Raw genomic sequence first — 14894 nt, 5'->3', positions numbered from 1 at the left:
TAACCAAATAACGGAGCCACAGCCAACACACTAGAAGCGCTTTCTGCTTACCTTGATGTTTGCTAGCGCCAGGGAATGACGGAAGTGCGGAAGTGACGGAAACGCGTTACCGACGCAACAATTCAACAGGTGACGTATCCCAGGTAGCACATCATTTACCTTTTTATAGCCTGTGAGCGCCCTCAATTGGCTAAACACGGCAGGTGATGTAACAACTGCCACATCAGCATATAAAAGAATAATAATAATAAAAATAATAATAAATAACAGGAGAGTTTAAAAGTGGCTTAAGCTATTTTGTGTAAACTTTTTTCCCTATATCACATGCCAAACTAATTACATTGTAAGCATTAAAATCTTTAATTGCTGCTTTCTGCTGTGAAAATTTTGTTTGTGAGGAAAAAAACAGTAAAATTTTATCAGTTATTTTACCTAAACAGATCGAATAACTTCAAGTTTTCAAAATCAGATAGCATACGGATAATGTAGTAGCACTGTACATTTGTTTGAATGCATTATTGCAAAAGCGATTGGGTGTGAATCTGTTTAAATCATGCTTTAACCCGAAAATAATCAGTAAAAGAAACAGTCAAACTCTTAACATCCCGCTCGACTCTTGCAGTCATTGTAACCTTCTGATCAAGCTAAATATGTTTAACATGGATTCTTGCTGAATATGCAGTTATATTATGGGCTGTTGGCATGAATTGTACTCGTGATGGAGTGCTCTTGGAGCGAGTGAAAACCATGACGCTCATATTCAAGTGTTTGTGCAAAAAATATTAATGTGCATTAATGACAGGGAGGCGCCGTCTCATCACTTAATTTTTTTCCTGATAATGAATTTATAATTTTTTAATTAACATAATATCGTGGTGTCTCCCATACATTAAAAATATATCTACAGAAAGCTTGAAATGTTTTTTAAATGAAAATGAATTGTGTAATCTGTGAATGTTGCATTTCTCTCGTCAGAGAGCCAGCACTGTGAATTTCATCTTGCAGCCGAAAAGAAAATATTTGTTTATTAATAAATAATTAAAATATCTAATTTTTCACAATTATTAGGCTGCTTCTGCATGTGCTTTGTTGCAAACTTAATGCATGTGCTTGAGTGTGGAATATATTAAGATTTGATTATGTAAGTTTAATATAAACCTCTGATTAGTTGAATATAACAAACGAACGACTAGAACTATAAAAATCTTATGTGGGGGCAGACCATTTTTTAGTGTATAACCAAAACAATGAGTCCTAACTAAACCCGCTCAGCAAGTTTGAAACCCTCATAAGACTCCTCTGCAGCTGTTCCCGCCTCACAGCGCGCGGTAGTGATGCACGGGTCATCGCATAACCCGCAGGCCCCGCAGGTAACCCGCGGGTCGGGTCGGGGCAGGTTAAGAAATTGGCACTTTATTGCAGGGCGGGTTGGGGGGGGTCACTAAAAACAAAATTTTTAAAAATCCATTTATGTTTCATGGAATTTATTGGTGGAAATTAGATTTTTTTCAAAAGATTCGTGGATTTTCAGTTCGTTCAGCAAAATGATTCATTCACTGATTCGTTCAGTGATAATTTCTTCATATTACACAAATACGCCAGCAGTTGGCGAAAAACAAACGTATTTACTTGTGACAAAAACTGATTTGGCTTTATTAGTGTGTGCATGATCGCATTAAATAAATAGTCTAAATAAATTGTTCAGATTAACAAAGCACAAGGTTTTATCGGGGATTAAACGTGGAGTTATGTTCTGTATTCCAAATATGAAAACAAGCGTATGTGCACCTATAACTGCGCTTTGTATCTGCTGATTGCTGATCCGAGATTTACACGCTTGGCTCACTGACCCGGTATACTCTCATTCATTTAATTCACGAACGAGTATCAGTTCATTCAACTCTTTAACCTACGAGAAGATCGTAATCGTTCCCTACATTCAACAAGTCACATGCTCTGTCACATCTTGAATAAATCTTTTTGACAGGATGAAACAGTTCACAGAGCTGTTCACGAGCTGCGCATGCGCTGCTAATAGCGCCACACTCGTGCGCTGCTGTGGAAGGAACTTCATTGAACGAGAAATTTGTATTTTACTGTCTATGGTCATTGTACATCGTTTGAAAACGAGAATGATTCATTCACCTAAAAGATTTGTTCACGAACGAACCATCATAGTGCAATTACCTATAGCCTATATTGATGAGGTTACGATGCGAAGGTCTAAGTAGCAACGTAACTTCCGTGATGTCCATCACTAGCGTGCGGGACTCCGGTCACTGACGCAGCTTCACTACCTGCGGTTTGACTTAACTAAATTAGATTGAGGTGAATACAACTTACTGATCATGAAACCAAAATTTAGCAAGGCAGGAAAACGTTAATTCTAACTGAAGGAAGATATATTTCATAGCGCTAATGCTGTTAAATAGAGAGAGAGAGAGAGGGAAAGAGAGAGAGAGAGAGAGAAAACAGGGCTATTCTTATGCTTGGAGCTCATTATATCAAATCCAAACACCAGAAACGTTATTCATTTTATGAATAATGAAATGTTATGAAAAGTAGCCCCTGCATTTTATTTATTCACATGCTGTTTGGTTGAAATAATATTTTAGTTCACAACTTTAAGTTCCATTGTTAAAAAAAAAAATGCTTTATTGGCTAACGTTTCATAAACCTTCAGTTGTTATGCTCTAAAATCCATTGCCATTTGTAATTTCACAGTATTTTCACTTCCTAAATCACTAACCTTTAATGTCACAATTCCATTAAATTCAAATTTACTCAGGCCGATGGCATTTTTTAATTACATTATTATATCATTATTAGTTATTTATTTATTTTTGAATAATGTAGCCTACATATATACAGTATTGTTCAAAATAATAGCAGTACAATGTGACTAACCAGAATAATCAAGGTTTTTCGTATATTTTTTTATTGCTACGTGGCAAACAAGTTACCAGTAGGTTCAGTAGATTCTCAGAAAACAAATGAGACCCAGCATTCATGATATGCACGCTCTTAAGGCTGTGCAATTGGGCAATTAGTTGAATTAGTTGAAAGGGGTGTGTTCAAAAAAATAGCAGTGTGGCATTCAATCACTGAGGTCATCAATTTTGTGAAGAAACAGGTGTGAATCAGGTGGCCCCTATTTAAGGATGAAGCCAACACTTGTTGAACATGCATTTGAAAGCTGAGGAAAATGGGTCGTTCAAGACATTGTTCAGAAGAACAGCGTACTTTGATTAAAAAGATGATTAGAGAGGGGAAAACCTATAAAGAGGTGCAAAAAATGATAGGCTGTTCAGCTAAAATGATCTCCAATGCCTTAAAATGGAGAGCAAAACCAGAGAGACGTGGAAGAAAACGGAAGACAACCATCAAAATGGATAGAAGAATAACCAGAATGGCAAAGGCTCAGCCAATGATCACCTCCAGGATGATCAAAGACAGTCTGGAGTTACCTGTAAGTACTGTGACAGTTAGAAGACGTCTGTGTGAAGCTAATCTATTTTCAAGAATCCCCCGCAAAGTCCCTCTGTTAAAAAAAGGCATGTGCAGAAGAGGTTACAATTTGCCAAAGAACACATCAACTGGCCTAAAGAGAAATGGAGGAACATTTTGTGGACTGATGAGAGTAAAATTGTTCTTTTTGGGTCCAAGGGCCACAGGCAGTTTGTGAGACGACCCCCAAACTCTGAATTCAAGCCACAGTACACAGTGAAGACAGTGAAGCATGGAGGTGCAAGCATCATGATATGGGCATGTTTCTCCTACTATGGTGTTGGGCCTATTTATCGCATACCAGGGATCATGGATCAGTTTGCATATGTTAAAATACTTGAAGAGGTCATGTTGCCCTATGCTGAAGAGGACATGCCCTTGAAATGGTTGTTTCAACAAGACAATGACCCAAAACACACTAGTAAACGGGCAAAGTCTTGGTTCCAAACCAACAAAATTAATGTTATGGAGTGGCCAGCCCAATCTCCAGACCTTAATCCAATTGAGAACTTGTGGGGTGATATCAAAAATGCTGTTTCTGAAGCAAAACCAAGAAATGTGAATGAATTGTGGAATGTTGTTAAAGAATCATGGAGTGGAATAACAGCTGAGAGGTGCCACAAGTTGGTTGACTCCATGCCACACAGATGTCAAGCAGTTTTAAAAAACTGTGGTCATACAACTAAATATTAGTTTAGTGATTCACAGGATTGCTAAATCCCAGAAAAAAAAATGTTTGTACAAAATAGTTTTGAGTTTGTACAGTCAAAGGTAGACACTGCTATTTTTTTGAACACACCCCTTTCAACTAATTGCCCAATTGCACAGCCTTAAGAGCGTGCATATCATGAATGCTGGGTCTTGTTTGTTTTCTGACAATCTACTGAACCTACTGGTAACTTGTTTGCCACGTAGCAATAAAAAATATACTAAAAACCTTGATTATTCTGGTTAGTCACATTGTACTGCTATTATTTTGAACAAGACTGTAGGTGACTACTTTAAACTCTCAAGGAGTTTATAAGTTAAAAAGGGTAAAACGTCACAGTGCATGTTAAATAGCCTAAATGAACTTGTGTTAACAAAATAATTAGAACTAACAATATAATTTGATTTTTTTAAATGAACAATTCCTGTATAAAATGGAACAGCAACCTTTATATCAAACATATTTAAATCGTCCACAGCTGAGCAACGCGGAGGCGGGTCTGCGCCAGAGCACGCTCCGTATCCATATTCTTGATGTTTTCCATTTGAAGCTTAACTATTATTCATGAAGTAAAATAGGCTTTGTAGTTCACGCGTGTTTAAGTATCGATGGAAAAAAAAAATCACAATAAGCAATATGTTATAAAGTGGATGGCTGCTTGTGCCGAATGTCACGGTGAACAGCTGCTGTTTCCAGTGAATATGTGCACGAGGCACCAGCGTGATCAAACAGATAATACTCAATTTTTGGTCACATATAAGGCATAATTCAAAAATGCAAAGTGTTAGTAGTTTGAAAAAATGCCGGACAATTCTCATTTCGCTCTGCATATGGAACCTGAAGATTTTTTTTAAAACCAAGAATGAACTGAAATGAAAATGATATATATATATATATATATATATATATATATATATATATATATACACACACATAGGCCTTATATTTATTTACTGTTTAATAACAATAGCATGCATATGATCCTTTGTGTAAAGGTCTTCTTTAAATTTTTGATGAGTAGACTGTAACCTAAGACTGTCCTACGTTTTGAATTTAACTCACTGTAAATATTTTAATATTTTTTAAAGATGTGACAATGTTATATCATAATGTTATTGTTGTTTTACATCTTCCTTTTATCTCATTTTACAATTACATTAATTTCGCAATTCGTCCCTTTGCACCACCTGGCGGTAGTTTCGCGAATGATTTTAACACGCGACTGACTTGCAGTTAACACCGCGGCAGTAATGCACATTTAGGATGTCGACCTAATGTATACTGTAAAAAAAATAGAACAAAAAGAAATTCCGGAATAAAAAGCATTCCTCGTCAGATTCCTTCCATGTCCTGCCTACAATCCCCATGATTAACTGCCTCGGCAGCCGCAAGACCCGAAACACAGGTGAGAGGTGCTACATTTTTTAAAAGAATCAGGCATTCTAAATGCAATCACATCTCACATCTCTCATACGTACGGTTTATTGAATCGAACTGTCTTAAAAGAACTACCGGTGATCCGAAAAATGATGCAACCGTTCTCTACTCGAGAACGAGTCAATCTTTTGTTCATTATCTGTCTCGACTCGGTGTTCATCTTCAGTTTGCTCTTCACAGCAGTTCAGTCAGTGTACTGTTTGAGTAAATTAATTACTCCGAGATATTGGTTTGTTTTAACTCAGAGGGAGTGTCAGCCACATTAAGGTTTACAGCTTAATTCATTTGTGGATTAATGCTTATTGGAAATGCGAATCATTTTAAACATTTCAGTTCAATTTGATGAACTGGTTCAAGAAGATCCGGTTACATCTAAAGATTAGTTTGTGAACTGGATATCATTACACTGTTGTGTTTTGAAATCTCTCACAACAGACACGGAAGAGAAGACAATGATGAATAAAGTTGTAGTTTTTTGCTATTTTTGGATCAAAATGTAATTTTGATGCTTCAAAAAATTCTAACTGAACCTTTGATGTCATATGGACTACTTCGAAGATGTTTTTCTTACCTTTCTGGACATGGACAGTAGACTGGACACACAGTTTCAATGGAGGGACTGAGAGCTCTCGGACTTAATCTAAAATAACTGTGTCCCGAATATGAACGGAGGTCTTACGGGTTTGGAACAACATGAGTGTGGGTTATTAATTACATAATTTTCATTTTTCGGTGAACTAACCCTTTAAGCTTGTTCAACTCCCCCGAGAGGTGAACAAGCTTGTGCAAACGCTGACATAAAAACTCAAGTGCAGATCTCTGCTCTAGCAGTTCCGCAAATGCAGACGTGAGCGCATCCTTCTCACTGGGGAAGTCGTGGCCTGACGGTTAGCGACTCCGACTCGCAATCGAAAGGTTGTGAGTTCGAGCCCCAGGCCGGCAGGTATTGTGGGTGGGGGGAGTGCATGTACAGTTCTCTCTCCACCATGGCTCTCTCCACCTCTCTCTCTCTAAATGGCTGCCCACTGCTCCGGGTGTGTGTTCACAGTGTGTGAGTGTTTGTTCACTGCTCTGTGTGTGTGCACTTCGGATGGGTTAAATGCAGAGCACAAATGGGTCACCATACTTGGCTGAATGTCACGTCACTTTCACTCTCTCGTGAGTCTCGTGAGTCTCATATGTGCTTCGTACACTAGGCCTCTTGAAGGCAAAAAAAAAGAGGATGATGTGTTGGATACAATACAGGTGCCTTTTTATATTTTGCTTACGTCATATGCTGTGGCCTGCCAATGTCAAGTTCATTGTCATTATTTAATTTATGCTTCAGACACCGGTAACGCAACGTTTATTTCCCTTTCGAAAGGGAGTTTTGTGTTTTGCAAAGTTTGCTGCTTAACCTGTTGTGGTGTTGATTCACATTGTTTCTAAATTACTGTGTAGAGTGATCAGATGCATTTTAAATAATTGCTAAAATCTTCAGTGGCCAAAAATTTACTTTTCATTAAAAAATAATTGTACTTTTCATTAAAAAATAATTCACTGTTGTTTGATCCTGACACAAAATGACCAGCTAACATTAATTGACTAATCATATCAGCAGCACATGTGAAAGTGTGAATGAGTACTAGTCACTACTTAATCACTATAATACTAATTAGATTGTAAGAGCAGACTGATTGCTATAAAAGGAGGAAAGAAGCACTTCCAATCATTGTGTTCTTGTTAGCAATGGTTATTTTCAAAGAGAAATATGCAGCCATCATCACCTTGCATCAAAATGGCATCACTTGCAAGGAAATTGCTACAAAGAATATAGTACCTGAAATAACCATTTACAGGATCATCAAGAACTTCAAGGAGAGAGGTTCGACTGCAGTGAAGAAGTCCTTAGAATGTATCAGAGTATCCGGCAAGCACCAGGACCATCTCCTCCTGTGGAGTCAGCTACGGAATCGTGCCTCCAGCAGTGCAGAGCTTGCTGATGTGGCAGGTTGATGTGAGAGCATCTGCACACACAGTGAGACCAAGACTTTTGGACAAAGGCCTGCTGCCAAGAAGGGTGGTAAAGAAGCCACTTCTCTCCAAGAAAAACATCAATGACAGACTGAAATTCTGCAAGAAGAACAAGGATTGGACAGCATAAAACTCGTACAAAGTTATTTTCTCTAATGAAGCTCTCTTCCGGCTGTCTGGAAAATAGTTTGCTTGGAGAAGAAAAGATGAACACTACCTTGACGTGCCAACAGTGAAGCATCCTGAGACCATCCATGTGTGGGGTTGCTTTTCAAACAAGGATGTAGGTTCTCTCATAATTCTGCCCAAAAACACTGCCATGAATAAAGAATGGTGTCAAAACGCCTGCAAGAGTGACTTCTTCCAATGATCCATGAGCAAATTGGTGATGATCCGTGCCTTTTAAAGCATGATGGAGCACCATGTCACAAAGCAAGGGTGATAAAGAAGTGGCTCAAACATCATTACACTGAAATTTTTGATCTGTGGCTAGGCAACTCCCCCGATCTCAATCCTAAAGAAAACCTGTGGTCAGTCCTCAGAAGGTGAGTGGACAAGCAGAAGCCCACAAATTGTGATCAATTCCGAGAATACGGCAAAAATGGATAAGCATTTATCAGGATTTGGCCCAGAAGCTAATATACAGCATGCCAGAACGAATTAGAGGTTATGAAGAACAAGGGTCAACACTGTAAATATTGACTCATTTTATATATATATTTTTTTCAAATCAAAGCCTTTAAAACTAATGATATGCTTATCATTGTTTTTCAGTATACCACTGAAACAGCGAACTTTGTAAAACACAAAATTTCTGTCACTGCCAAAACTTTTGGCCATAACTGTAAGCACAAAAATTACATTAAATCATTATCCAGAAATTAAAATGAATATTATAAATATTAATATGTTCATTTGCAGCCAGAAGGGATGTTTCAACCAGTCAAATGCTGAGGTCTGAGAATGTCCTCATATGAGCACATTAGTATGGATGAGGCTTGTGAAAATAGCATATGTTTCTATGCTTCTACCTCCTCAGCGCATTTCTCTTTCATCTTTGAAATAAAATAATCCGATTTTCATTACACAAACAAGCTAATTGCACATATTCTTAAAGTGACTGTTCTGTCTGTGTGAATATTACACATTTGACTCAACTGACAAAATCAGAATAACAACAAATGTGCACAATACTTTATATTGAATAATCAGTTCAATACAAAAAATTATACACCACATAATGCTATATACAGAACAAACAAACTAATGTGATGTGGGCTGCTGCTGTATGTTTTTGTAGGTTGTCTGGCTGTATGGTGACAGAGGAGGGATGTTGTTATATATCTTCAGCTCTGACTTCAAACCCCTCACACTTGAGAGAGCTGGATCTGAGTTATAATCACCCCGGAGATTCAGGAGTCAAGCTGCTCCAGGAAAAACTGGAGGATCCAAATTGCTCACTGGAGAAATACAAGTAAGTTGAGCAAGAAGAGCTTTTAGGTTTTATTGATTAAACTTTTCAGTGTCTTTGGGTATATCTTTATGAGTCTAGATTTTAGAGGATGCAACAATATTTAGAATCTAAAAAGCACTTGTCTGAAGATTAAAATATTAACTAAGCTGCTCAAGCAAAACAAATTAACAACAAAACAGTACTTTAACTCACCCCCTAACTGATTTCAAAAGAGGAGCATACAGTGAAAACACAATGGAGGATATTTGTTTTTTTTAAAAAGCAATGTTTTGCACATTTTGTATCTCGTGTGATTTTGAGACCAAGATTTCCTCATGAGTAACAGCGTGTAATGTTTTGCGATAACCAAGAGCTGAAAAAAACTTTGAATTCCTGTTTTGCAGAATATATTCACTTTAAATGTGTGACCTCCCTTTGTGAATTCTTCACCGCACACTGGGAAGTGTTACAAAAACAAGATTCAAACAATCAGAATATTGTACCTGGTCAAGAGTGCCCAATGTTGAAATGTGAATACTACACCATTACTGATATTATACAGTTCTGGAGGCTCTACATAATGCAGAGGTTGACTGTCTGCTCTGCCTACAGTTTGCAGTGGTCCTACAGTATGCAATGTTTCATAAACCACTGTTTTACTGAATTCTGCTGAGGTGAAATTCAGTGCAGTCCCCTATCGGGATACGTATTGTGACTTTACTGGTGATACAAAGCCCTACTAGCAACCACCCCATGTACTCTAGCAACTGCAGAGCAACACCCTATCAACCATGTTGTGTACCTTGGCAACCACATAGTGACCAACCAGAACATGTTATCAACTGCATTGCAACCACTCAAGTACCCTAGCAACTGCATAGCAACAACATAGAAACCACCCTGACTACCTTAGCAATTGCATAGCAGTACTCTAGAAACCACCCTGAACACATTACCGCAAAGCAACCACATCATGCACCTTAGCAACCCCCCTGAGTACCTTGTATATTAACTGCATAGCAACAGCAATTTGTTCACTGACTGATTGTGACTCTGTGTTTTTTAGTGTGAATGATGGAGGAGAATCCAGGATTACAGCAGGACTAAAGAAATGTATGTCTAAACACACACACAGCTATAGTGATTGTTGTTGTTGTTAATGTCTTTGTTCTTGTATTCAGATGCCTGTTTTTTCACACTGGATCCAAACACAGCAAACAATCATCTCATTCTGTCTGAGGAGAACAGAAAAGTGACAGATGTGCAAGAGAAACAGCCATATCCTGATCATCCAGACAGATTTGATGTATTTCAGGTGTTGTGTAGAGAGAGTGTGTGTGGACGCTGTTACTGGGAGATTGAGTGGAGTGGAGATTGTGGTGTGTTTATATCAGTGTCATATAAGAGCATCGGCAGGAAGGGACGGGGTGAGGAGTGTGAGTTTGGACGTAATGATAAGTCCTGGAGTTTGATCTGCACTCCTGACAGTTACTCATTCAGACACAATAACATAGAGACTGCTCTCCCTGTAGAGTCCATCATCAGGAGAATAGGAGTGTATGTAGATCACAGTGCAGGAACTCTGTCCTTCTACAGCGTCTCTGACACAATGAGCCTCATGCACACAGTCCAGACCACATTCACACAGCCACTTTATCATGGGATTGGTTTTTCTTCTTATGAATCATCAGTGAAACTGCTGATGAATTAGAAGAGTCTCACAAGAGATTCTACCCATAATTCTTTGAGCTGCATGAATCAGTAACAGTGGGATGTTATAAAGTCTCTTCATGACATAAAATCAATCAATATCAACAAAATAAATTTTTTCAATGCAGAGGAAACAGAAGCGGGACTTCGTATTTGTATTTACCCACTGTTTAATGCAGGACATGAATGCATTTGACCTGCAGTAACAATTGCATAAATAATGTTTTGATATATAAGACATAAAATGTTAAATACTCATTTGAAAAAAAAAACATTATTAATAAAATCAAAATATACTTTAAATGTGAAATTAAAACTGCCAGTGAGTCATTGCAATTAAACCGAATCATTTAAACTGGTGATTCATTCAGGAACTAAACACCATCATTGTAGAGCGAGGCAAAACTGTGTTATGGTGGCTGTGTTTGGAATTATTTTTGTTGTCGAAATAGAGTAAAAACAGTTAAATTCTAATTAACTAATTAATTAAATTCTTGTTTATTGAACTGTTGTAAAAAACAATCTATGTAATCATGCTGATTTTTGAAAATATGGCACTCTTCGTGTGATATTGATTTACTATATGAAATGATATAAATATATAAATTTTCTGCCCCATATCTTCAATTGTGTGCATTTTAGCAGACTGAAACATACAGTGAAAGAACGCACTCTAAATGTGCACGCACTAGTGTAATCTACCAGACTTCACAGCACTGTAGGTGTTTTGTATGGTTTTTGGCAAAATACTGATAATGTCAAATCGCACATCATTAAAATAGCAATTACAATATGATCATAGAAAATAAATATCACACACCCTGCACCGCTGTCTTTTTGGCTAATTTGTGCAAAACCTTTGCTAAACTGTCAAAGCTTAATTTTAACCACCAATGCAAAGATGCAAGTTTTACCTTAAATCTGTGTGCTTGCAAAGGGTTGATGTCAAGATTTAATAAGCTGCAAGTTTGGTCTTTCTATGCAAACACAACTTCATAATAGAGCTTAAATATGGCCAGGGCTTCACTTCATTTCCTTCGAGTTCGATTATTTGACAGCTGCAGTCAGGGAAAATGAAAGAAAAACACTGTAGTTAAAATATTTAATATTTACATATGAAAGTTTATTTCTTGAAGTTATGTGGGTTTCTTAGAACGAATTCAAGCAGGATAAATGTCAAGCCTGTGTCTGAGCCTGTGCTTATATTTTCTCTAAGCTACACCGTATTAAACCAGATTTTAGATTTGACACATTTAAAAGGTGTGCAGTATTATTTATATTATATGAATTATGTGTTATATTATTCAAAATAAGTTGTGGTTCACTTTGCATCGGAGCATTAAAAGTAGTAGCCTATTTTAGTGAGCTAGGCTACATGGATTAATATGCAAAATGTCAATATTCTCACATATTAGGCCTATATTTTAATTCATATTTTACAATTCCTTAAAACAGCATGCATTTTTCTTATTCATTACATGTCCTTTATTTTGACAGTTAACTTGTTGGGAAAAATATATTTTTCTGTACACTGATTAAGAAATTGTTGCATGTTTTATTAATTATTTCCTTTATTTTAGTAAAATGTGAGGCACTGTATAATTTCGTTCACATTATTTAGGCCTAATTAGCCTAAAACAAGAAACGAATAAATTAAACCAGCACGATTAAATCTTTGAAACTCTAAACGTCCTCACGATTAAACTCAAGTCCTCTCATTATAATCGACAAAATGCACAGAATGTAAAAAAGAGCTTTATTAATTGACAACTTCAGTGATTTTAAAGGGAGCCTTCTTTACTTGCTTTCATATAATTTAAGTAAAAAAAATTAAATTGCAGCCACATTTAAATGCAGGTGTGTAAAATGTCAGAGTGCAAGATTTGTGCAGCGCTGATGCTGAGTGCGATGTGCAGCATTTATTCTTATTTGTTTTATCTTCATTACAAATCTTGTTTAGTTTTATTTTGGATAATTGGATGTTAAAACATATTTACGTTTTAATGCATATGCAAAATGTGAATTAATATTCATATTCAAATATTTGTGCAAAAATTATTAATGTGCATGCATGACAGGGAGACGGCGTCTCGATCACTTTAATTTTTTTCTGATAATAAAATAACTTAAAATTGTAATGTTTCACATACATGAGAAATATATCTACAGAAAGCTTGAAATGTCTTTTAAAGGAATGTTAGATTATTTCATGATCTCTGTCAGATATTACTGTGAGGTTGCAATCCCTCCTCCCTTCTAACTTGCTCCTTCCACAGATGTTTCCTGTTTTTGCAACATATAAGTGTTTTTGTCTTCTCTTTATCTCCTGCCCTCCATCTCTTTGTCCTATGTTTTTCTCCCTCCTCCCATCTGTGTTTTCTCTCTCTATGGTTTAGTCTTATGTCTCTTTATCCAAATGTATACCCGCATGCGCAGATGATACCTAAAGGTGAATCGGTGAATATTGGTGGGGGGACCTTTTAGGCCCAGGTTGTTGAGTTTAGTTTGACCTTTGCAGAAAGTTGAAATGCTCAGTGCCAGTATTATTCCTTATATGTCCAGTAATTCCTGATCACATGTATGTGTATATTACTTGTTGTTTTGGCTCATGCTCAACACATATTTAATCCATATCTTATAGGATAAACTAAAGCACAACCCCTTGCAGTACAACTATATAATGTGTGAATGTAATAATAAACTTGGAAGAAGTTTGTGAGCAGACTTGGCTTGATGTTCATTTACTTTTTCCCATGGGCCCATGCAAGGACTGAGAATGGTCAGACGGCAAGAAATGTGTTATTTTAACAATGTATCAATCCAAAACTAAAGCATTATGTAATTTTGATCGCTGGCGCCGATACAGGATGGCTGCCTCCGTGAAGTGCTCTGCAGTTGTTTTTGTGTTTTTGTTAGTTTGTCCTGTCTTTAGTTATATTCCTGCAATCAGTTTCACCAGGGACGAATTGCTAGACATTCGGCAACACACATCTCCCGATATATCACCGGTTTTCGACTATTCTGATGTTTTGCTGGACATTCTTGTCGGCGGAGCAGCTGTGCTGATCACACGCTTTAAGAGGATGCGCAGATGGGGAAAAAGAGCTGGCACGCTCGTGAGACTCAGAAAACGCGGATTTTGAACGCCGTTGCCTAGCATCCATCTGGCAAATCTCCGCTCTCTACCCAACAAAACGGACGAACTGGTTCTGCTCTCTCGGACAAATAAGGATTTCTCTCACTCTGCTGCTCTGTGTTTCACGGAAACCTGGCTGAATGACACCATAGCGGACAGCGCGCTCCATCTGCCGGGCTTTCAGCTGTTCAGAGCGGATCGCGAATCAGAATCGACGGGGAAATCGCGCGGCGGCGGGACATGCTTTTACATCAATGAACGGTGGTGTACAGATGTAACTGTGTTAAAGAAGACGTGCTCAAATCTCGAAACACTCTTCATTAACTGCAAGCCGTTCTATTCGCCGCGGGAGTTTCACTCGTTCATTCTGGTCAGTGTTTACATCCATCCTCAAGTGCATGTGAGCTCAGCTTTACAGAAACTCGCTGATCAGATCACAGAGACAGAACAACAACACCCAGACTCCATTTTAATCATTCTTGGGGACTTTAATAAAGCCAATCTCTCCTGTGAACTGCCAAAATACAGACAGCATGTTACTTGTCCCACAAGAGACAATAATATATTGGATCACTGTTACACCACAATAAAGGATGATATCACTCTGTTCCATGAGCAGCTTTGGGACGTTCTGATCACCTTCTGGTTCATCTTATACCGTCCTACAGGCAGAAACTAAAATCAGCTAAACCTGTATCAAGGACTGTAAAAAGATGGACTAATGAAGCAGAGCAGGATTTACAATCTTGTTTTGACCTCACTGATTGGAGTGTTTTTGAAGCTGCTGCCACCGATCTGGATGAACTCACAGAGACCGTAACATCATATATCAGTTTCTGTGAGGATATGTGTATTCCTACAAAGACTCAACTAATTTACAATAATGACAAACCGTGGTTCACTGCAAAACTCAGACAGCTCCGTCAGGC

The 14894-nt window shown here is 37.6% G+C and overlaps 1 protein-coding gene across 1 annotated transcript in view; it reads left to right on the top strand.

Annotated features, from left to right (window-relative positions):
* LOC127967014 (NACHT, LRR and PYD domains-containing protein 12-like) overlaps positions 1-13544 on the top strand; it is a 113919-nt gene extending 100375 nt beyond the window's left edge. The window contains exons 12-14 of the mRNA XM_052568291.1: positions 8967-9140; positions 10186-10232; positions 10301-13544. Coding sequence (XP_052424251.1) covers positions 8967-9140; positions 10186-10232; positions 10301-10830 — 751 coding nt within the window. The 3' untranslated portion in view covers positions 10831-13544. The remainder of the gene's footprint in view (positions 1-8966; positions 9141-10185; positions 10233-10300) is intronic.
* The last annotated feature ends 1350 nt before the right edge of the window (positions 13545-14894 follow it).

This window comes from Carassius gibelio, chromosome A4 (assembly GCF_023724105.1).
Source record: "Carassius gibelio isolate Cgi1373 ecotype wild population from Czech Republic chromosome A4, carGib1.2-hapl.c, whole genome shotgun sequence".
Classification (NCBI taxonomy): Eukaryota; Metazoa; Chordata; class Actinopteri; order Cypriniformes; family Cyprinidae; genus Carassius; species Carassius gibelio.
Note: the sequence above shows the minus strand (reverse complement) of the source record. Positions and strands in the feature narration are given on the sequence as shown.